This window comes from Diadema antillarum, unplaced genomic scaffold (assembly GCF_040938485.1).
Source record: "Diadema antillarum isolate AM-2024a unplaced genomic scaffold, OU_Dant_1.0 scf00000134, whole genome shotgun sequence".
NCBI classification, from domain to species: domain Eukaryota; kingdom Metazoa; phylum Echinodermata; class Echinoidea; order Diadematoida; family Diadematidae; genus Diadema; species Diadema antillarum.
In genome coordinates, this window is record NW_027271023.1 from 167,026 (window position 1) to 192,214 (window position 25,189).

Genomic DNA, 25,189 nt, shown 5'->3' on the forward strand with positions numbered 1-25,189 from the left:
TGACAAACCCATTATTTTTTTTGAATCCCATTATGCAACTTCCAACAATACAATGTAGGTCCGCACATTCTCAGATGCCCAGGGTCAGCATTTTCTTTTTCCACCGAGGTACAGCAGGGTATGATAAGTGATTGTATGAAAAATCTCCACCAAATGCAGATGCCTTGTCGTCTGCTCACGCTTTAGACCTTTTTGTAATGGCACCCATGCCTTGCATGGTGAAACAGGAATTTCTGGTAGTAGGCCCTCTAGTGTTCATAGTATTACACTCTATTAGTATGCCAATACACTCATACAACAATTGGTAATGTCACTTGATTGTGCAAAGTACAAAGGGCTTATTATGACTTACTCTCTGGAGAAACTAATGTGTTTGTAGAGTGGGAAGTGGCCTTTATAAAAAAATGCAATTAAATAAGATAAAGAAATATTATCTATGAGCTCTGGTAGAGGTCATATTGCCTCTTCTCTCAGATTTCATGATTACTGAATTTGGAGTCTGCAGGGTTTCATGAGAGTGATAAAAGCAATAAAAATAAGGTCAGCATGATCATAAACATCTTTATTTCATTTCCTACCAAAAGGCTGGTACAGTGACAGTTTGTGATTTGCTAGGTAAGCAGTGATTTGTATACACACACACACACACACAAAATGTGGTGTGTTTGTTTCTGTTTTATATCGTGTGTTTGTAAGATTGTGTGCCTGTGTGTGTGTAGGACAAGTAGGTGTGTGTTTATTACGTGTATATGTGTTTACATGTTCTGGGGAAAAAATGCATATGGGTGCAACTTCATGGTTTAATGGGACAGACAGGTCTTTATACATTTGATATTTGCCATACCACACATGCCTGATGGTTCTGGAAAAAGTTGTAATTTTCTTGGAAGTTACTCCAAAGTGGTTTAAAGAATGTACGGCCTACCAGAATATGTACTGTGTATACCTGATATGCATACGTATATATACAAGTCAACCACAGGAAAATTCTTCACATGTATATCACATATCATGGCATCTTTTGCATTGTACATTGGTAGGTGCTTGATTGCCAGGCATACAATGCAATATATGAAATTGATTGAATTCATAAACATAATACTGTTTACATCCATGTAATTGTTATTTCAAAAGATAAGTCTTAAATTTACATGCTTTATGATGGCTAAGAGGAAATATTTCAAAGAAAAAAGAAAAAAATTACTTTGACTGAAATCACACATATGTATAGCACAAGAAGAACATATCAAAAACATACATACACACATACACACACACAAAAAAAAACATGTGCAAAATTGGATTTAAAACAATGTATTCCATGGGCATGGCTACACCTTCATTCTGTAAAGGTTATCACCTAATTATTCCACTCAGAATTGAAAAATGTTAGAGTATATTGAAACTGTAATACCATTTTTTAATCAAAGACATGTAACATACAAATTGTACACATGTAGGACTTCCAACATGGTTTTTAATACTAACTTGTTCTAATTTTGATATCATATTCATTCATCAACCTGACTTTCTCTCTATATATATCTCTCTCTCTTTCTCTCTCCCTTTGTATTTGTATAATTACTAAACATAACATGCACGTAAACACACACTTATGTGTATATATATGCCTAGTCTTCTTGTATAGTTATAAATCACCCTTCCATTTACATTGTATTACAGCTGTTTACTATGCATGACACTTCAGCCTCACACTGCACAGTGACCAGCACTTATATCAAATAAAATCAGAGCTGTGTGCCTTTTTATTATATCCTGTTCAGTCTTTTGTCCACGCCCACCTGTTCCATGGCGAACCAATTGACACAAGAGGATGTCTGCCGCTAACACAAAGCCCCGAAGGCTGTAACCATAATAAAATGAATACCACCCCTCCCAGTGCCATTGACTTTGGAGGCCCTAATATTATTTTTTCCCCTCGCGCGATGAGTCATCCAATTGCGGCAGAATAGCATCGCTCCCTCCCTCGCTGAAGACGCATCGACTTTCTCTTTTCAGCACGAAGAAGAGTATTATTTATCCATGGCAACATCTTGCCCTGACACATCACATGCAATTTACCCCACTCCTGAGCAATAATTTAAGCCAACAGAGAATTCTGCTGTACACGTACAGTGTGCATATGAAAAAGGTTTGCTCTCCATACATGGACTTTCCGCACACACCAATTTTCCAGGAAGAATGTTACCAAACAGGCCTTCATGCCAGCCTGTTGCACTCCAGTCAAATATTTACTCAAATACTATAAGAGCGCATTTCTATGAATTCCACATATATGGATATATCATCAAAAAAGCCACAGTAACGAGAGGTTTGGGTTTTCTCACTCTTGCTCAAGGATGCTAGACACAGAAAGCACACTAAAAAAAAATAATAATAATAATAAAAAACCATGAGATCTTTATCTCTGGTACATCATGTTTTATGGTTACATGCTCACATCAGGGAGGTTCCCACATCAGGGAGGTTCCCATCTCCCTGCTCACATACTCACACAAACACACACAGGAGATAGACTTTGAATTATGTCTTCCTCTTGATCATAGTGGGGGTTAATTGGTCTCAGTGGAGTACACTGGTTTACATGGCAACTGGCCAAGTAGAAGAAACTCGTTCGATTTCTGTCTGTGTTGAGATATGGTATGGCTTGAGCTGGAGTTTGAAGTTTATTATATGGCAGTAATATTTACCACAACTGATTGTGATGAAAGGTACAATATTTGCAACACACTGAGGCTGATTTTCAAACCAAAAACAACGATTTATAACACAGGATACTGTAAAAGTGGCTATTTTCGCATAAGTAATTTTTTGCGCTCGGCAGGGTGAGATTAAATTTTGTTTGCTTTTAATTTCACGGAATCAAGACATTTATTTATTAGTGGAACATATGGCATGCACGCACAAATATTTGCGGATTGTTTTTATTTTTGCACTGATTCCTGGTCGCGAGAAATGCACAAAAATTTCCCCACCGCGAAAATGTCCACTTTTACGGTGGCCCTTTGGCACAGTTAGTGAGGTATTGTGAACAGCTATCATAGCCACTCCATATCAGTCTACTAATACTGCAAAGCAATATGAGTGTACACTAAACATATTTTCATCGGTGTAACTTTTGCCTGGTGACCAAGATTTGAGCCATTTTGTGCGTTTGAGCAGAATATGCGAAGTTGGCGCGCCGTTGACCGAGTCAGACGTGCGAATATGGCACAAAGAGTTAACACCCATCAACACTTTCGATTCCATTCTTGCGTCAATGATTTTAGTCCAGAGGTGGTGAACTTTACCCTCTTTCTCTCCCCTTAAATTATCTTTAAAAAGTTGCACTCAGTGATAGCTACAGGTTGTTAGTGTTGCTAAGTCAGACAAGCCTTGACTACACTTTCATGCTGACAAAAACAACTTAGATGATAAAGGCATGTAGTACTGCATGAAGTATGTCAGGATGCTAAAAAGTGGTCAATTACTACTGGTATTACATGATTTTTTTTTTTGTCTACTAGGAAGAAAAAGGAAAGAGAGAGAGAAAGACTCAATGTGGTCTATAGAGTCTGGGCAAAGAGATGTAAATTCTATCGCTAGACAAGGACCTGTCCATGTCTCTACAAAGAGACTCCTGTGTTTGGGTAGGACCCTCCGCCCACTTTGTGCCATTGTTATGCACGTACGCCCCATTGTGACTTGTTTTTTTGTCCAAACTACAATCCAGGTCACTACAAGCAAGCATCTTGGTTTCACCTTCTGTTCTCTTTTCTCAATAGGTACAAGATATTCTTTATGAATACTGAAGAACTGATACCAACAATAAAACACTTAACCACCATGTACAAGTGTACATGAAGAACAGTGATAAACACTGCTTTGTGTAGTTGTTATAGTTTTTTTTTTCTGAATGTTATATGAAGGAAATGTTCAATTGGAAGTTTTAATCAGAAACTGAAAGTATGAACACACCATTGGTGATTCAACGACTGTTTTTGAGGAGTATTTCCATTCTTGATACAAGGAGAAACATTCTGAAGATACATGGATGAGTACATACTTGAAATATAATAATTTCTCCAACACAGTGGCACTGAACATATGTTTTATCCTTCTGTTTATCAACCTAGCTATAGTTTTTATGCCTTCTTTTGTGGTCAGCACATCTGCTTGAGAGCATTTTAGATACATGTAGATGTACATGTATTGAAACTAAATATCAATGAAAATGGATAACACATCCTTGTAAACCCTTTCACATCAAAACTATTTCTGTAAGAGGCTCTCATAATATTACATGGGGGGGGGGGGGGGGGGGGGGGGGTGACATGATCGTACTATATTGAAAGACTATTACCACTACCAAGTTTGAGTGATACAATAATCCAAACCTCAAAAACTATCTTCTTTTTTTTAGCACTACAGCTGCATCACAAAAACTTTCACATCATAATCATATGCAACATAACAGTTCTAAACAAACTGCAAAGCATGCAATAGAAAAATCATACAAAATCATATACTCTTTTTGGCATATGAATGTGTACTTGGCACTTTCTTTTTTTTTTGGGGGGGGGAGGGGTCATCTCATTAACTTTGATTTTGAAAAGAAGTAATCAAAGTGATCCACTGATAAATCAAAGTTGTCAATAGCCGTGATGAACATTTTAAGCATACTTGCTTCCACTCCTTTTTTTTTCTTTTGTCACTCTAATTCATTCTCTACAAGATTTGTCTTTTATGTGGGCCTCTCTTTCCAAATAACATAATGATTTTGAACAAACATTTTCATACAATGTATTATTCTGGGTTTTTTTTCCACTTTATGTTTCATATTTTGCATTACATTGATATGTTGTTTATTGTTGTATCTGAAAGAATTTGTGATGTTGGAAATAGAATTTGATCTGAATTGAATCGGATTGAATAAAAAAAAAAGAGTCATCTTAAAGAGTTTGTAAGTCTGAGAGTATGGCAACATCCTGCCTGCCAATCACTATCCCACTTAAGCCTCTCAGGCCCGGCAACCGATAGTTCCCATCAACGATGCACACAGTATTGCAGTGACTGGTAATGCTAGGGTTATAGAGTTACATGTAGGCAGTCAACTGCTTTACTACAGTGTATGTTCCCTTCATTGAAGGTTTATTCCATCTAAAATACTGTGTCGCAACACGCTACACTGAACCTTACATGAGCTTGCGATAATTATGCAAGATTAATGGCTCTCAAGACAGGAAATCCATCAGTGTACATCAATTACTAATTCCCTGACATCCAGGCATTCACATATAGAGCAATTATGGTAATAACTGAAACCATTATGATTGATTACTCACTCTATTAAAAAAAAAAATATTATACAGTTACGACATTTCAAGGCATGCATTTCCAGTAATCTATATTCCTATTCAAATGTTTAATCGATTGAATTTCTTGCATTGTGTTATTAAACACTATCTTCGACAAGAGTGTATACTGAGAGTCCTCCTAGGCAAAAATGAAACCTAAACAAGGCATTAAAAAAATGAATTAAATGCCAGCAATGTTGTGGGAATCTACAGACGTGACTCCTGATCATGGACTTCAATGGTATAATATATCTAGGCTCATATCTCCTAACACTGCTCTGGCAAACACTATGCAGTGTATGCAGTAGCACTACGAAAAAAATAATGGCAAATATCTCGCAACATATTATTAATGCATGTGTGTGTGCTGTTCCATTGTATCATGTACACTTTGAAAATCATAAATGCAGATCTTCTCGACACCTGCAGCCTTCTGGACAAAATAGAGCATCAGGGCACCAAAATCCCCTGATAGTACTGTGGTGGTGCTTGGAGACGGTTACCTGGTGGTTGCTATGGCTCTGATACTAGTCTGCTCCTACAGTTGTTTCATTAAAATAAAGATTGAGTGTCTTTTTTTCTTCCTTTTTGTCCTTTATCTTTAGCTATAGCTGCATTAATACTATTATCTACCGGAACATGATGGTTGCTAGTATTCATATAAAATAACTTGCCCAATATTTAGAGCACCAACCTAACTTTGCTCTATTTTCAGTGAGTGGAAATACAGACACAGTGAAGATGACTCATGTTGGGGCTGTATATTTACAATGCATCACATGAAAGGGGAAGTCATAACAGAAATAAACGCCTTTTATGATTTGATCATCTGTTCCAGAATAATGCGGTAACTATACACAAAGGGAAGATTGTAACAATTATTGGAACTGAACACCTGTTTTTGGTGTTGTTTTGACTTTCACACAATATTTGTTTGGCTTATTCAGTTGAAATTTCATCTCTTTTTTGTACCTCTACAGCTTCATTTTAGGCAGCTGTATACAAATTTAAAAATTATGTCGGGAAATCATCACTTTAATTACTTGATTTTGTAGGAATTTGAATAAACAAGACAAAAATAAATGACAACTGATATTGACTCTTAACTTCAGCTCTCTGGATTTTCATGATATCTTCTCATAGCCTAGGATACCCATTGTAACTTCTTCATGTGCCTAGGAAAACCTGCTTAACTTTACAAGCTTTGGAACTCAATAATCCATTCAAACTTAGATTACTCGCAGATTAGCAAGCCCACTCATGTGTAGCATTGTACTGTGCTTCGGTCCAAAAGGAAGACCATGTTGTCATAATAGGGATTAGGGAGATTAGGTAAGCTTCATTCATTGTCAGCTTGTTACCAGACATCTGAGTTAATTGGCAAAATAAAGAACTCTAGCTTGCATGCCAAGCAGTAAACAAAGCATAGTAATCAACAAAAACTGGTAAATTATCCCTTCTGGTTTAGAAGAACACTGAGAACATGATTTGTGGATGCATAGCATTTATATGTCATGGTTCCCTTGAAATATGAGTACAAGATAAGCATACCATTGTTTCTGTGTGATATTGATGTTGATGTCAGTGACTAGTGATGTTTATCATCATTTTAAGTAAAAATAACATTGAACATAAAGCGTGGCATCCTTCTGGATACATAACCAACTCCAGAATACTGTAAAACGAGGAATGTTCTTGTGCATTTTAATTTCACGAATTTCGCAAGCGCCAAGATTCGCGAAATTAAAATGCACACTAATATTCTTGTCTACACTATATGCATTGAATGCTAGTGGCATTTCGTGAAAATTTCATGCTGCAAAAAAAGCCGTCGGCTCCAATTCACGAAAAATTCATGCTGCGAATATATCATGTTTTACAGTATCAGGTACAGATGAAAACCACAAACATGTAATGGAATGCAAATTCCTCTGCATATCAAACATAGTACATTCATGTATTGTTGTGAGAGTCTCTCTTTGATGAGGATATAATGCTGCTTATGATCATAGTGATAGTGATCATAATGCTGATAATGATGAATTGATAACAATTTGATGATAATGATGATGATGAGAATGATGGTAGTGATGATGAAACAATGATAATGTATGAAGATCAAAAAAAAAATGAGCCCAAAAAGTTGCATTTGACTACAGCGACATGGTGTCACTTCAGGGAACAATATTAAAGAATATCTTTCAGAGTACAATGTATTCTGAGAAATTATTACATATCTCATCCTTTTCGTTTTAAAAATGAAGCGAGAACAAGAACAAATGGCAAACAAGTCCCTTTAAAATGATAGAAGGAAAATGAATTAAAAACAATTGAAAAGAAACTGTGAAAATGCAGAAAATTTCCTGCTTGATCAGCATGGGAATTTAACTATCATCTCATTGAGGCAGCTCAGTCACTTGTTCACTTTAGTCAACAAAGAGGAGATAATTAATGTAAACAGTACACGCATTGTACGTTTGAGTGACCTTGTGTAACAATGGACTTAACTCTACACTGCTTGAGAATACAGCATACAGTCTTGGTGTGCATACTCTCATTAAATATAGACACTGAAAATCTATTGATGGTATCATTGTCAGCTCTGTGAATAAAGAGGAAAGAGTCATGCCTAGTGCACACTTCCAATAATTGATCATAGACCAAAGCACTGCTTACTATCATTGAGGGAGGTAATACACAGAGATCTTAGAATTGTGTAACTTGGTTAGAACTGATGCTCCAGATGAGGGTTTTCATATTTTTGTCAAATGTTCATGCTTTCATTATTGTGCCATCTTGCTAGATACAATTTACATCAATACCTTTGCGTCTCCCTGTTACAGTAACATGCCAACAAACAGGCCTACTGTTGACTTTTACTCATGCATGCTTAAAGGACAAGTTCACCTTCATAAACATAAGGATTGAGAGAATGCAACAATATTAGTAGAACACATCAGTGAAAGTTTGAGGAAAATTGGACAATCGATGCAAAAGTTATGAATTTTTAAAGTTTTTGTGTTGGAACCGCTGGATGAGGAGACTACTACAGCTTGTGAGTCATATGCGTACAACAGTATAAAGAAAATGTAAAGAAAATTCAACATATTTTCACTTTTTTCACATAATAAAAGAGCGCTTGACTTGCCTCTTTCTAAAGGCAGGGGGAATAATATTACCCATAACATTTGTCGGTAACGAGTCGGGGGGGAATGTGTACTCTTTTCAAAAGATGAAATTTTGTGAAATTCTCTTTATATTTTCCTTATATTGTTGTACGCATGTGACATCTAAGTTATTCACACACTGCAGTAGTCTTCTCATCCAGCGGTTACTGCACAAAAACTTCAAAAATTCATAACTTTTGAACGGATTGTCCAATTTTCCTCAAACTTTCAATGATGTATTCTACTAATATTACTACATTCTCTCAATCCTTATGTTTATGAAGGTGAACTTGTCCTTTAAGTACTGCTCCAGTGTCTCTGAGCTTGCCCATTTCACCGAAATTGCAAGAAAATATAGGAGAATTTTAGAAACTACAGAGTCAAGAAGGTATAAAAGTAAAGTAAAAGAAAAAAAAATCTTATCATCTAAAACAAAATGACACACAAACCTTTTCTTGTGGAAGAAAAAAAGAAGAAAAGAAAACACACTCTCACATTATAAAATCAACTATGAAGTCCAGTCATTAGCAATGATCTTGGAATGATACATTTTCAGATATTGTCCTGATTCCAGCAATACTCATTGGTTTAAATATCTTTTATCAAACTAGGACCAGCACTATTGTTGATGGTCTTTTCAGGTTGCAGTTGAACAAGCAACATATCAATGGAGAATGTGTGATGTGGTCATGTGATTTAATCAAATATTCATCTAAATCTTATTCTGATGTTGTGGTGAAAAACTGTCACGGACTCACGGCCCTGTAGGTAATTAGACTATACAAGTGTATCATTTTCCATGAACTTGCTCATGAATGCAGAAATATAGTGTTGTAACATGAGGGACTTTCTTTCGCAGTCTTCAATTCGCATCGTCTATTCTGATTCATTTTCAGTAGATCACTGAAACTGCTTGTATGAAATACAAACCAGAATACATAAATCATAATATATCTAACTCCACAAAATATTCCCTGAGCCTCACAAATGTTTGAAACACAGGTGTATGAGAGCTGAAGATGAGGTGATAGAAAATCAGACCTCAGCGGTCCCAGCAGGGAGAATAGGTCTTGGAATTCCCCGTAGGTAACGCCCTCGCGAACACAGATGGCCTACACATTAGCCAAACTTTGCTACAAATGAAAACTCCAGCATACAATGAGCAGAAGGTCATGTGTCAATTGACTTGTGTACAGGCTCGCTCTATGAGATGAACTTTGAATCAAACAAAAAGAGAGAATAAAAACAGCCTCGCAAATTACATTTTCAGACTTTGCCCGTTTACCTCAGGCAAAGAGATCATTAAAGAGTGTACTGTACATAACGCAATTATTCATGTTAGCTACATAAAGTGTTTATGGGCCAGTAGCTCTGTGCTATGCAGTCTCTCTGAAAAAAACTAACTTTTATCATTGTGCTCTGGAGAACGCAATAGAATACAAATGATTTGTTTACTTGTTCAATTCTCTCTGCCTGTGTCAAATAGAGTGATATTGAGCATATTCATCTGATGTAAAGAAATTACTGTCATGCACACTTGTACGTACATCATCTAGTCTCTGTGCCAAGGCATTTACAAACAATTTAAAATATATGTGGTGTGAAATCGGTATTTTGAATAATTCAAAGTGCCAATGTTGAAAGTGTGATGAAAGACTTCAGAAATATATCCAAACAAACATAATCTGAGAACTTCCTATTTACCTGGAGTGCTCAGGGAAAAATATTATTTTTTAGAAGAAACCTATACGTGTCACTCAAATTTAGATGAAATCTTTTTGGACCAAAGTTTTGCCTTCCAATCTTTTGTTATTCCTCTTGGACTTTCTAGAATATCTTTACTGTGTGCACAATAAAATTTTGCTCAAAAACATTTAATATTTTCATAAATGCAAGATTACTGTGTGCATTTAAATGATGCCTTTGATACCTCAATGTACTTATACTCTCAAGATCTGGTTTTCTAATAATCTCTTCTTCTTTTCTGTTCTCTTCTTGTGACTCTGCCATATTAAGTTCACGGCCAGCAACAACAAACAACTGATCAATGGAAAGGGGCGTGTCTTTGTGCACAAATGTAAACGCTGCTCTCCTCTCATGTCACATAAACAGGTGGATGGGAATTGAAAATGACAAGAAAGAGTCATGAGTCACTGTTCAGGAAAAGGTTAAGTATGATGCTGTCAATTTTTTACCCTGAGATGTTCTTCTAGACAGAAATCAATGGAAAGTTCTGTGGTTCTGCATCACAGATAAGAGTTGATTGAAGGTAATAAGAAGTTCAGGGGCCATGAAAACAGAAAATTTCTGGCTTCAGTTTCTAATCAAGTGAAAATAATGAGAATAACACCATCAGGGTAAAACAAAGTAAAACAGTACGACATGAATAATAAAAAAAAAATGAATACATTAATTCTGTGCACATGATGATTTTGAATAAAGGGGTCTATGTTGGTGCAAATGCAACCCCCTTCAGACCCTTCAAAAAAAGTTTTACTCGCATGCGCGCGGGTAAGAGGTCTTTTTTTTTTTCCTTCAATTTTTTTTTTTTGCTTGTTAGCTGATGAAAACCAGAAGTGGAACCAGTATATAAATGCATCCCCCCCCCCTTTGAAAAAAGCTGGTGGCACCCCTGTTACTGCAGCTTAAACATTTTGGAAACATGTATGTCAAGTTCCTCTTTAGATGACTGTGGCTGTGAGCAAAAATTCATTCGGCCTTTTGGAATGACGGCAGCAAGGCAAATGCATGACAGAAAAATCTGTGTCTGGAATACTCACTTTCCCGATACTTGAAATGACATCCGATTCATGTCCTCCGTCTCGCTCCCCTTGCCCCCCTGATGGGCCCACTTCAGCATGCAAGAAACGTTTCCTGGTAATGTCAAAAGCAGATACTCCGTAGTTGGGCTGTTCCGCCCGCTGGCCTGAGCTGTGCAGAGCGTTTCCCTCCAGACTCCAGGCGATGTGTTCTCCAAATCCTCCTCTCTCGTCTGTAGTGCTTTTGGATCAGATCGCAGTCAAGACAGAAATAGCGACCGGACGTAGCAGCTATCACAGAAATGACAAGCTCCTTTGGGTTTTTAACTATCGCTTCGACAGGTGTCTTTTGCAGTGCACTCATCCATGGCGTCAACAAACTTTTCAGCTGAAATTTGCAGGCTGTAAAATTAGATTAAAGAAACAGTTATGTTAGCACATATTTGACACCATCCATGAGAGAAAGCACACTGATCTACATACTTGATGCAAACAAATAATGTACTTCTCTTAATTGATCTGGCCGAGCAAGTGTTTATCCCTGGGCGAGCAAGTATTTATCCCTACACATGGTCAAATATAGGCCTGTTGATATTCATTAGTTTATCAATCAAGCCTACATGCAGGTATTGGGTATTAAATTATCTGTGTCAACGCATTTCTCGATGATTAGCTATAGATCCTTAGTATCCTCCATGCAAACCAATTAAACAAATTATACAGTAACTATCTGCTCTCATCAAGTTGAAAAAAAAAATGAATTCAATATAGACTATTATCCATTGAGTGCAAGTCATCTCATAGATCTAGTTGTGGCAGAAAGCTATTAAAAGAAGAGTACTGTATACGCTATATATTTCGCGTGGGTTTTATTTTCGCGAATTTCGCGAGTCGGGAGCTATTCGCGAAATTAACAACACGCGAAAATATTACCTTCCAAAATGAATCCCTTGCCTTGATGATACGAACATTTCAGTACTAGTATACCATGTCACGGCTTACCGAACAGACCATACTGGCTCAGCTTGTTTACGTTTACGCACGTCCACGTCTACTTACGAATACTGTAGAGAGCCAATCCATTATCGCAAGGGGACCACTCGTCAGAAATCTAGCGCGATGGACTTAACCACTTCAAAAATGTTGAATTCTAACTTACTAGTTCGCAGAGCTTGGTAAGTTTTTTCATGCAGTGTATAACTAGTATCATTCTTATTTGCTAGTAAGTTGAAAATTCACACTTTCTTTGCCACTTCATATTTTCTCTGGTCCCCCAATCGCGAATTTAACCACTCGCGAAAGTGTGTGACAGCGGCAATTCGCGAAAATTTATGTACGCGAAAATTATAGCGTATACAGTAAACAACACTGTCAGGTACATTTAACTGAGCCACAAAACAGCTGTGAATTAAAATCATCTTAATAATCAAATTACATTAAATTACAGAAACATGCATCCAAGATTACAGAACACACGAACTTATATTTCTCAAAAACAAAAAAAAAACCTGATTCACACCAAACAAAATACAAACTAATCATTGAAATAAATTTTAATGATGCTAAAATTTTATTTTTCATCATGATAGGCCTAATCATAGTTTCAAATGGTAGCCTATGTGTGTGCATGATTTGACAGCATAGGTCAGGGTCGAAAATTCAAATATCACCTCGAGTGGAAAGGTAGCAACAAATTTACTTATTCATTCCCATATAAATACGAGATGAGTTCAACAGGTGCACACGTTCACATTGTGCAACAGATGCCGTTAGCAAGCAGACAACACCATTGAAGTTCACTCGCCCAAGAGCCCACGGACCAGGTAGGCGGTACCGCGACCGTGCACTCCAGCATCCATCCCTCTACCCCCATCACCGCAGCCGTATCCGTATCACTCCAAGCTCGCTAATTTTCTTCCCCAACCAATCCCTTCTCGCTAACTGACAACTAAAATATCGAATAGCTAGGCAGAACATATCCGATTACATCAAAGTAATGGCAAATGATGAAGGATCGCAAAATTTACCTTATGATGAGATGACGAGAGCTAAAACATCTAAGAAGATGAATGAATGGGAACGAAGTGGTTTATCTCTGTTGACGATCGCATTTACCGTTTAAAATAACGTGCACGCGCAGGTTGGGTGAATCCCGTATGTTCATTGTACCGTGCCCTAACGTTCGCATCACCGTTGCATGGTAGTGGTGTTCCTTCACACACACATAATGAAGTTGCCGTGACTAACCGATGAAGATGTGAAAATAAAAGAAAAGAATGAATCAAGGCCGCGCCGGTTGGAAGCTACCAACGCCCAGTCAACGATGAGTGCAGTGTACGAGTGAAAATCGATTCCGCGAATAAAAGAATTGTCTCTTCAGGGGACATATTCCTGGTTCCAACCGCTTCTAGACAAAAGCGGGAGCGTTTGAAACTTGAAAGATTCAAGTGTAAAAATGTAAGCTATACATTATACATACAGGCAAGATAGAACTTATTTACATTAAGAGATGACACATACAAGTAAATAAATGATTGCGTGTCGATTCGTGTTGTCGTCTGTGACTAAATAGTAATTTCTTATGGGGGATCCCCGTATGATTTTTTTTTTTTTTTTTTTTTGGTGGTGGTGGTTTTGTTTTGTATGTTCCCTTCAGTTTTCACGTAACCATCTGCATGTCCTCTACTTTTTTTTTAACCAGTTGAAATCATTGGATTCTTTCTTTATAATCCCTGTCTTGTGGTATTTCTGAATGAATAAATAACAATGAAATATCATTCTACAATACACGCATACCATAAAGATAGAAACTACACACAGATCTCGATACATTCAACTTCCGTTCATTCTAAATTATTATTGTCTTTCTGTACTTTTCCTCTTAAAGTTATTTTCCCAGTGGCTGACGAATTTCGCTCCACCTGCACGTTGCCTTAACTGAAATTGTTAAAATCCGAGTTCGTAGTAAATAAGATAATATACTTCTACCTCTCCTGCTATATACACGGGAGCCTAATCTCCTACATTATATAATTATGTTACCTACATATCCTGTGTTTTGCTTTAGTCGTATAGATTTGTGGATGATAATTGACGCATGGCTTGTACTCTGATCTCGAGCGGTTAGTGGTCATGTATTAAATGAACTTCCCACATGTCAGTAAATGACATTTCTATTACTCATCCCTAAAGAATAGCTGCTTCAGTACCAACATCATTCCAAGCTGCTACCAAAATAAGTGATGGGCTTGATAAGGGACAAACAGTTCGTCAATATTTTTTCTCGCAACTTAACTGATCTACTTCGACAATCTTTATCCTTTTATAACCACATAATAGAAGGTTTTTCAAATCCATGAAATTCTTCCGTCGAGAGGTTTTCATTGCAGCTTATTGACAATGTAGGGCAATTTTTTTTTTCCAATCAGTTCCACATCAGGTTTACCATTACTAATGCACTGTTTATATTGTTTGTTTGTTCGTTAATTTTTGTTCTTATAATTGTATTTGGGGTTTTCCGCTTTTCCTTTACATGATTTTTTTTTTGGCCCAAAGATATAATATTATATAAGATTATATCTCTGTTTTTACCATCCCTACTATTAGTCATTACAACCTTTCGTTCCCATCGGGCCGAGTCTATAGATGTAGGAAGGAAATCGTGTCCGTTCAAAGGAGAAGCGTGCAAGCACGAGATGACGGTGATTGTGATAATTTGATTGATGACATATCAATATTTTTCTCATCTTGTGTCATCAACAATGATGCCATTTTGCCACTTTTTAATAATGTTTTTTCTTCAAATTACAATATTCAGCTGTTCTTGAGCATAATTCTACATAATTATCTTTTTATTGATTTTTTCCAATTACACTATTACTATTCAGCTATTCTTAAACATAATTCTACATAATTATCTTTTTGTTTATTTTTTTATTACACCGTTCAGCTGTTCTTGAGCATAATTCTATCATTGGATAATCAGTGATCAATTCAAATCTGACCATCGATTATACTGATAGAATTTTGAAGGAGAAATTCCTTGTAATGACATTCGTTCAATTGATAATGTTACAAATCAGTATTTGAGTATATAAAGTCGTATATAGAAAATATTCGTCATGAATATCTAATGATTACTAGTCTCCTCAGTTACGCTCCGATGCACGCACAGTCACCGATAGAGCTCATTAGCATTCTCATTATAATCATGTTAACAAAAAAATCGTGAGATTATCACGATACTAGTGCATCCATTGCCTAGCAACGACATCAATGTGACGTTAATACATGTACAAAGAGAGAGAGGGAGAGAGAGAGAGGGGGGGGGGGCTCTGTGGAAAATATCCATTAGCTTTAGGGGAAACAATCATCTCTGGAGTGAATAAATTAGATGCAAGTGGGGGAATTGTGATTAGATGAGGCTGGATGGAACGATCGGGTATTAAACAATAACTCCTCTCCCTTGATAACGTCCAATAGACTTCTTATACTAGACAATCAAGGTATATTGATGGATTATCATGACCTATATTTTCTGCCGATCTTCTGTGTGGCGTTTGGTTATTGCATTAATTGATTTGATTAATACAAGAGATTTTCCCCATTGAGGATAAAAATCTCTTTGGATTAATAACAAGTCATGATTGATGGTGAAAATCACTGTGGTAGAGTTATCAAATTCGGACTGAAATCTGTAACCAAAAGTCTTTTAATCTAAATTCTAATTATAGTAATTTCATTGTAAAAACGGTGTATGGACATACAGTATACAGGTACACAGTATATTTTCGTCAGTATGCAATTGGTACACACTCAGAATTCTTGTATATACCAGAAAGAATGAGCCTATTATGATCTCAGTATCTTTTACCGATCTTTGTTGTTGATTGTTGAATTGATTTGATTAATTTTTGATTTATAGTGAAAATCGCTGTGGCAGCTAGAGCTATCAGCTTCTGATGGAAATTCCAACCAGTTAAATATATAATAATCCTTTTAATCAATCTTAATCTGGCTATCATACACACCCAACAATACACATAATTATTTTCGTGTTATAGTGTGCGTCTACTCGACATGTGATTACCGAATGATGTTTGCAGAGAGTTCGATGCAACACTCATACATCGAATTGATTGGGGTCTCATACACGCGATCGCGCTTGCACAAATCATGTTCTGTAGAGTTTTAACTTTTTGTGTTGTTAAAGTATGAAAGACGGTTAACACAGTTCGTCATTCCAAAGGTTCGTCATCTTAGTATGTATATTCTCCATTTTTCTTCATCTTCTTTACGGAACAACGAACCTTATTTCATTTTAGAATTTAAGAACATTTGGCATGAATAACCCCCTTTTCCCACTCTTAGATTAACAAGCCTTCGGAATAACGATATATATATATATATATTTTTGGAAACCTTTGGACCAATGAACCCTCGGAGTAACACCACGTCCAGTTGACGAATGTTCGGATTAACGATCATCTAGGTGTAGGGAATTTATTGTTTCAGAATAACGATCCTACGGAACATAACGAACCTTGTTTCATCTTCGGATTCAAGAACATTCGAAATAATGCACTTTAACCTGGAAGACATGCATGTGACCGGTCCACTGCATATCGGTTAAGCAAATATGTTTGGCATGGGGGTGGATGGGGATTGTTGCTGTGGAATGAGTTGAAATACAAAAATTATTATTATTTCATCAATTTTATCATCATGATGAAAATAGCTACTACATAGAACTTTACAAGACTAAACACTAGAAATAATATTGGAAACGATAAATCATAATTATAGTTGACTTACTACTGCTGTATGTACTTTCACGTCATTCCATTGTTATTACTATTATAAAGAAAATAGACTCTACCTGCGCTCACTATACTGTTGTCTTTGTTGAAAATACAGGAATAGAACAATCAACTGCTTTAGTCAATACTGCTCTGCCTATTATACTCTTGCTGCTACTCCTGCTACCATACTTTATACAACTATTGGTACTACACTTCATATTCGAAAGGAAGGCAGATGATTTTTGTTGTTAGTAGTTTCCGGAAGAGATTACCGTGCCCTTGGTTACCATGGTATTATCAATCATATATTATCAGGGCAATTACCCCCGGATAACAATTACCCCTCCCCCCGCACCCCCCCCCCCCCCCCCCCCCCCCCCCCGGCTAAATACTGGTTTGTGATAAGTTCAGAGTATAGATTAGGGTTATAGGTTTAGGTTTAGGGTTAGAGTTTGGGTTAGGATTAGGTTCAGGGCTAGAATTAGGGTCAGGGTCTTGGATAATTGTCATGGGGGTAATAATGCCCTAGACCCATTACATGTATTAATATGTCCTAAAGATAATTAGTAATTATAATCGGGAGCGTCAAAATCACCTCGAAGAGGGCGCCATTCACAAAGAACAGTAAAAATCACTGCCTCATATTGTTGAACACTAGCAAGTAAACAACAACAAACAAACAAATTCTCAGATGCGAGAATGTTCAGCTGCTCTTGCCCAAGTAACGTCTGGGTGTAACATAATATGATTGGCACTGCAATGCCCAAACTTTAATTGCGATTTACAGAATAATTTAGAACCGCGATTGCTCAAATATTATACAGAGTAAGCACCCAGTATCAAAGGGATGTATATAGTTTTGGTTGAGATGGGGCTTCCTCCGAGCATTTCATGAAGCATTTTGGTCGGATATTTTTCTGACAAACTGTTACAAGCCACTGAAAGCCTTGCATCTGATTGGCTGAGAACAAATCTGTCCGACAACTTTGTCGGACAAAACGCTACATTAAATGCCCCCCCCCCCGTTTCCGTTTGTGTGTGTGTGTGTGTGTGTGTGTGTGTGTGTGTGTGTGTGTGTGTGTGTGATAATGAGAGACCACCGATGAAGCCTCTCATGAAATATGAAAGTGCATACAATTCTAAGAAGAATTCAAAATTTATTTGATGAAAATTGGTTTTGAAATGGCAGAGATATCAAAAAACAAAGAGGTCCTGTGGAGGGAACCACATTTAATTAAGACCACTTTAATTCATTCACTTTGTATTAAGATTTCTCAGCCATTTCAAAACCTATTGTCATCAAACAAACTTTAATTTCTTCTTAAAATTGCATGCTCCTTAATATTTTAGAAGTTGTTTCTAATCATAATCTCGCAAAAAATCAAAATCTGAATCCCCCATCTCAACCAAAACTATACCATCCCTTTAACTCATTAGTACATTATGACTGGTGATCTGTCACAGCATAGTTAGGGAAAGAAAACGAAAATAGGCCTAATCATTTCTGACACAGAACAAGGTTCAGCGATTCTGACTGTCACAATCAAGGAGGGAGGTGCATGGGGAGAGTCTCCTCCCATACCTCCCTGCTGCAATGTTGGTGTAGGGTCGAAAGTGATTGGCTGACACCCCACCCCTTTTCCTAAAAACTATTTTGGTGGGATCTTACTTCACACCTGCTTCTTTTTAGGTGTTTGGGCGAAAAATATCTACCCATAATCTGCCTGCAGATTGACGCCTACACCTGTGCAATCGTGTAGTGTAGGCCAGCGGATTGAGGCTGAATTTGGGGGTCAACTGGCAACTATCGTATAACAAACAAATTTTGTAATTTTTTGAAAGTATATGTCTCAACAAACTTACCAATAAAATTTACCCAGAATTTCTGCGTCGGAACATGCACAAATGACATCATCAATATGGCCACCCCCAAACCAGAAAAATGAATGGGAATTTTAGGAAATCTCAAGTGTTCATTATACAACTGACATTAGTCATGAGATAAATTGCCAGTGTATGTATTTCTTATTTCCTGCCTTTCTTCAAGCAAAATTGGGCCCATTTGTGACCTCTTTTTCAAAAAATGTGAGCCCAAATTAGGTCATTTCTATGGCAACTTTATGCTGAAAACAATTTTTTTTCTCAAACAAAAAATGCAACACCCTCTCAACGATAAACACCATTCTAAATCTATATAAGTATTTAAATTTAGTTGACTGGAGTTGAGACCTAACCTGTGAGAGACCATAGCTACCATGGTTACACTCAAACTTGTCTGTATATAACACAGCTGTCCAGACATCACAATTTTCATTACTAGTGGTGTATTATGTATATTCCATCTCAGTAGCTGGATTTCTTGTTATTTTTCGTTTTGCATTTGGCACAATCATAAGACAAGCTGACATTTAGTTCATGCCAATTAGGCATAGAACATAGATTAAGTCAATTTCTCATAAGATGAGACCCTCCTCTACCTCAGCCCCCACTCCCAATAAAAATGGTTAGTTCATGGTTGTTCCTTTCTTGCAGTCCTGTAGGGTGTTTCAACAAACTTCTCATTGGTTTCAGTTTCACTTCACTGGTTTCAGTCTCGCTATCTCACTTTTCTGATTGGTATGTTTCAGTCACGAGGACTTGCTAAGTGAAAGTGAAAACACTAATTGACACTGATCTCACAGAAATCAATTTTGCTGAAACGGTTCTTGCATGGACTTCTGTACGATACCAAAGCAAGCTCATTATACTCGATGGACTACTACAACAAATACTGTACTTCTGAAAGAAATGAAGCATTGTTAACAGAAACTGGATATACATTTTGTCATAGATCACATTAGTCCAGTCAAAGTAGGGTTTCACCCACTATTAATTAATTGCAGTTGGAATTTCCACTGCAGTGCTACTTGTTATGGGCTCCTAAATACCTTACTCAAAGTCCCAAGAAATCCAGGGGGGCAAAGTGGCTAAATTTACATAATATGCAAATTAGCTCCCATTATGATAAAAATACAGTGTTTCCCTGAAAAATATACTTCTAGGTTTTAGATTGGAACACCGAAAGTGTTGAAACCTATGTTTACAATTTTAGTTAGTGCGATGCAAACATTTACCATGTACATAGTCTGGGCCTCATTTGCATAATATGCAAATTAGCTCCCACAGACCAAATGATAAGAATACAGTGTTTCCATGAAAACAATGCTTCTAGGATTGAGACTGGAACACCGAAAGTTTTGAAATCTATGTTTACGATGTCAGTTAGTGCGATGCAAACATTTCCATGTACATAATCTGGGCCTCATTTGCATAGTATGCAAATTAACTCCCATAATGATAAAAATACAATGTTTCCATGAAAACAATGCTTCTAGGTTTCAGATTGGAACACCGAAAATGTTGAAACCTATGTTTGCAATGTGAGTTAGTGCGATGCAAACATTTTCACGTATATAATCTGGGCCTTTTGCATGATATGCAAAGGGTTCCGAGCCAACGGAATATTCTAATGCATCAAAGTGCCCGATATGAGCATATCAAGAATGTTCAAATATGATATTTCAGTTTCTCTTCATCAAAAACAAACTTTCCAGCCTTAGTAAACTAGCATGAATAATCAATATCATAAAATTCGAGTTTGTTATCAGACAGATAATGATAGCTTATCCATTAATTACGTAGAATCAAAGTATGAAATTAAGTGTCAACATCTATAATTTGTCTAATTTTGTAATGAATGAACTCTATTTGGAGGGTGGTTTGCTTGAATCTTGATGATTCATCTCTTGCATCCTTGAGGGTTTTGAGATATTGAAGATGGCACAGTCAAAGGAAACCCTGTAGGTAGTGCCCAAAGTCACCCCAGTCGATCATATTATCCCCACGACCATTTACACAACATGCATCAACCAACGCGATTTCCGTTATTTTAAGCGTACGAGATTTTATTTTTAAGTCGTTTGGCCGTCTAGCAAATATGTAGAATTGACATTGACAGAGACATTTTCCTACAATGTGTATAATTATCTTTAAAAAGTGGTGCACAGTCAAAGCGACTCGTAGGGAGGTACCCGAATTCATCCCTATGCCCTCACGGCCCGGTACAAAACATAATGAATACAGCTGTTTGAAGCGAAAAAACTCTGTGCGTAACGTCCTTTTAGTTTCATTTCCATTAACATTCAGTGGAAGTTATAGAAGAATTTTGTTCTACAATATCTATAGGGTAAAAATGGTTCACATACGAAGACAACCACGTGGAGGGTGCCCAAAATTACCCCACCCAAAGGCAGTTTAAGACATGATGTACCAACGCAAATACATAATTATATTCTATGGGTACATGTCTTTAAACAGTCCTTCTGGTCCTCTAGCAAAGAAACTTTTATTTAATAAAATTCAATGGAGTCAACAGACGATATATTGCTCTGCAATTTTGACTTACAATGACATAGTTAAAGTGGTTATCATTCGAAGGGAGCGTACTATATGGGAAGTACCTACATTAATTACCTCTATACATGACCCTTTGTAACGCAATTATCAACGCAATTACAGTCGTTCCAAAAGAGCATGTCTCAAAAAAAGTCGTTCCTTGAGTTTTATGACTATCACTTGAGTTTTATGTTTATGTATAAATTATCGTATAGTGCTATAATCATTCGACATAGTTTTACGCACATCATTTTCTGTTACAAAGAAAGTGATGTCTATCTGTTCTTGTTGAAAATGAAATAAGAATTAAATTGAATTGGATTGAATTGGATTCCTGCCATATATCAAGACACTTTTTTTCTATAAAAATTGCCGGAGTAGAGATAAAATAACAACATTGATCTACAATATCTATGCAGTCCATAGGGTTCACTTGCAGAGACCACCTTGGGAGAGGTGCTCGAAGTAACTCCATGCATCCTAAAGGCGATGAAAAACATGCAGTATACAACCGAGAAAAATGTTCCATGGTTACATACCTCTGAAAAGCTCTTCCGTCTGTGTAGCACATACGCTTTTAATTTTCGTAAAATGCAATTAAGGTGATATAAGAGACGTTGCTTTACAATATCTATTATGTCAAGTCCTTTGGAAGTGCTCAGATTACCCCTACCCTGACCGTCGTGGTCCCGAAACAGATTACCAAACATGCATTATATGCCAAAGCAAACTCACTTGTACATGCATGTAAAGTCGTTTTGCCGAGTGGTAAATAAAGACCCTTTACCTTTCATGATTTTTAAATGGTAGAGACACTGCTTTACAATCATCATAATAGTCAAAGGGATGCACATTCAACGGCAACCAAGTGGGATGTGTTCAAAATCATCTAACCCCAGGGCATTATAAGAAACATGCACTAGCATAATTATAGCACAAATATGTTTCAATTTTCCATGCCTTCACATTGTTCCAATCGTTACGGTTGTACAGCAATTGCCCTTTTGTTTGTAAGAAATGCAATATAATTACAAAAAAAAAAATGCTCTACATTAACTACATTGTCAAAAGGGTGAACATTCAAAAGCAATCCCTTGGGAAATGTCCAAAATTACACCGCCGCTCAAGACCCGTAATTACATCACACGGATACTATGAACGCAAATACCGACGTTCTTTCGTGCATGGTTTTCGAAGTAGTTGCAGCAATACAGCTACACACTTATATATCAATGACTGTCGTGGAAATGATAGGAAATGCATTGCTTCAAAATATCTATTTAGTGGGAGGATGCACATTAAATGCCAATCCTGTGGGATGTGCCCCCAAAGTACACCACCCTCATGGCAATATAGAAAACATTGAATATTATTAACGCGAATACACTATATATGTTCCAAACGTACATGTTTTCAAACTTCGATCGTGCCGTAAATCAAGGGCACTTTTTTTTTTTTCAAAAATACGTTGTAGTTAATAGAGGAGACATTGCTCTACAATATCCATATCGTCAAGAGGGTGAACATTAAAAGACAACCCCATTGGAATTTCCAAAGATACACCTACGCTCAACCCCCCTTAAGACAAAATATAGATACATGTATTAGCAACGCAAACACCGTTGTTCTAGCGTGGATGGTTTTAAAAGCACTTCCGGCAATATAGCAAATACACTTTTTAACAATGAAAAGTCATGGAAATGATAGAAGAGGTTTAACTTTACAAGATCTATGCAGTGAGGAGGGTGCACATTAAATGGCAACCCTGTGGTATGTGCCAAAAAATATTCCACCCTCATGGCAGTATATAAGACATATAAAATCATATAATGCGAATATATATATGTTCCAAACGTGAATGTCTTCAAAATGCCATCGTGCCGTACAACAAAGGCACATTTGTGTCCAAGAAATACAACTTATTAATAGAGGAGACATTGCTCTACAATAACTTTATTGTCAAAAGGGTGAACATTCAAAATCAATTCCTTGGGAAATGTCCAAATTCACAACTAAGCTTACGCCCTCCTGTTACAGAACACATTTAGCAACGCAAATACCGTTGTTCTAGCGTGAATGGTTGTAAAAGTAGTTCCGGCAATACAGCAACTACAATTTTCATCGATGGGAAGTAATGGAAATGATAGAAGAGACTTAACTATACAAGATCTATACGGTGAAGAGGGTGCGCATTAAACGGCAACCCTGCGGGATGTGCCAAAAATACTCCACCCTCTCCGCAATATAGAAAACATTATAATATCATATAACGCAAATATATATATGTTCCAAACGTACATGTTTTCGAAATTCCATCGTGCCGTATAGCAAAGGCACTTTTGTATCCAAAAATGCAACCAATTACTAGAGGAAGCATTGCTCTACAATAACTATATTGTCAAAAAGGTGAGCATTCAAAGGTAATCTTTGGGGAGGTGTCTAAATTTACACCTACGCTCACGGCCTTTATTACACAATACGGATATTATCAACGCAAATACAGTTGTTCTAACGTGAATGGTTTTAAAAGTAGGTCCGGCAATGCAGCAAATACACTCTTACATCAATGAAAAGTCATCGAAATGATAGAAGATTTACCTTACAAGATCTACATGATAGAGAGGGTGCTTATTGAAGGGCGACCCGGTGCCGTGTGCCCCCAAAATGCCCTTTATCCTCTTAGCAATATAGAAAACACATATTATCTTATAACGCGAATATATATGTTTCAAACGTACATGCTGTCGTGTCTTATAGCAAGCGCACGTTTGTTTCCAAGAAATGCAATATAATCAAAACAGATTGTCACATAGTTCTTTACCTCAAGTGTGACATCCATATATTATATTAATATATTTTAATAAATAGAATACACAAGCAAAATGACACTTGACAGATATGTTGAAATTGCACTCTCATTCCATTGCCTAAACCTGTTTCCGAAGCTCTTTCTCGTTGCCGTGGAAATAATTTGATGACCATGGTTAGCCTTACAACGAGTTGAGTCATCTAGTGACTGGATACTTTTACTGGGCACCTACTTATTTGAAAGTTATTAAGCTTAATTTATAACTATTTGCGTAGAAAGAATTACATTTTATTATTTAAGGTTTTTTCATGAAAGCGTTACCATGGCAATGACTATATTTCCCCCATATTAACACATGATTAAGACGAAAATTGGTTTGGCACTTCGCTGAAACCAACAAGACACATTGAAAATAACATATATTTAGACATTCTTATTATATTTCAACAAATTAAATGAAAATTATGAAAATTGCTATGAAAACTTTTGTTTATTTCTACTACGTCAGTGTAAGGTTGCTATAGAAACGCTCTTGGTATGCGTACAACTCACCAGCTCAACTGAAAATGAGCATAATTGATGGCTGATGACCTGAGGTACATGAGAAATAGCATTACTGTAGCTAGAATCACTTCCTTTCCAAAATATTCCATTTTTATTATTAGAGATGTCGAAGTGACAATTACTCTAGCAAAATTGCAGTTCTTAAGAAGCCATTTTGATGACGTCATTTGAGCACGTTCCGATTAGATTTTTTTGGGTAAATTTCATGTGGGATATTGTCAGGATGTATATTTTTCAAAAAAGTTAAAATTTGCTTGTTATACGATAGTTGCCAGTTGAGCCTTTTTTAAGCCACTTT

At 36.8% G+C, this 25,189-nt stretch overlaps 1 protein-coding gene across 1 annotated transcript in view; it reads right to left on the reverse strand.

Annotated features, from left to right (window-relative positions):
* The window catches only part of LOC139720813 (uncharacterized), an 89,483-nt gene extending 75,994 nt beyond the window's left edge, over positions 1-13,489 (reverse strand). Inside the window, exons 1-2 of the mRNA XM_071632149.1 lie at positions 13,311-13,489; positions 11,305-11,685 (exon numbers count right to left, since the gene is read on the reverse strand). Coding sequence (XP_071488250.1) covers positions 11,305-11,384 — 80 coding nt within the window. The 5' untranslated portion in view covers positions 11,385-11,685; positions 13,311-13,489. The remainder of the gene's footprint in view (positions 1-11,304; positions 11,686-13,310) is intronic.
* Positions 13,490-25,189: the final 11,700 nt, after the last annotated feature.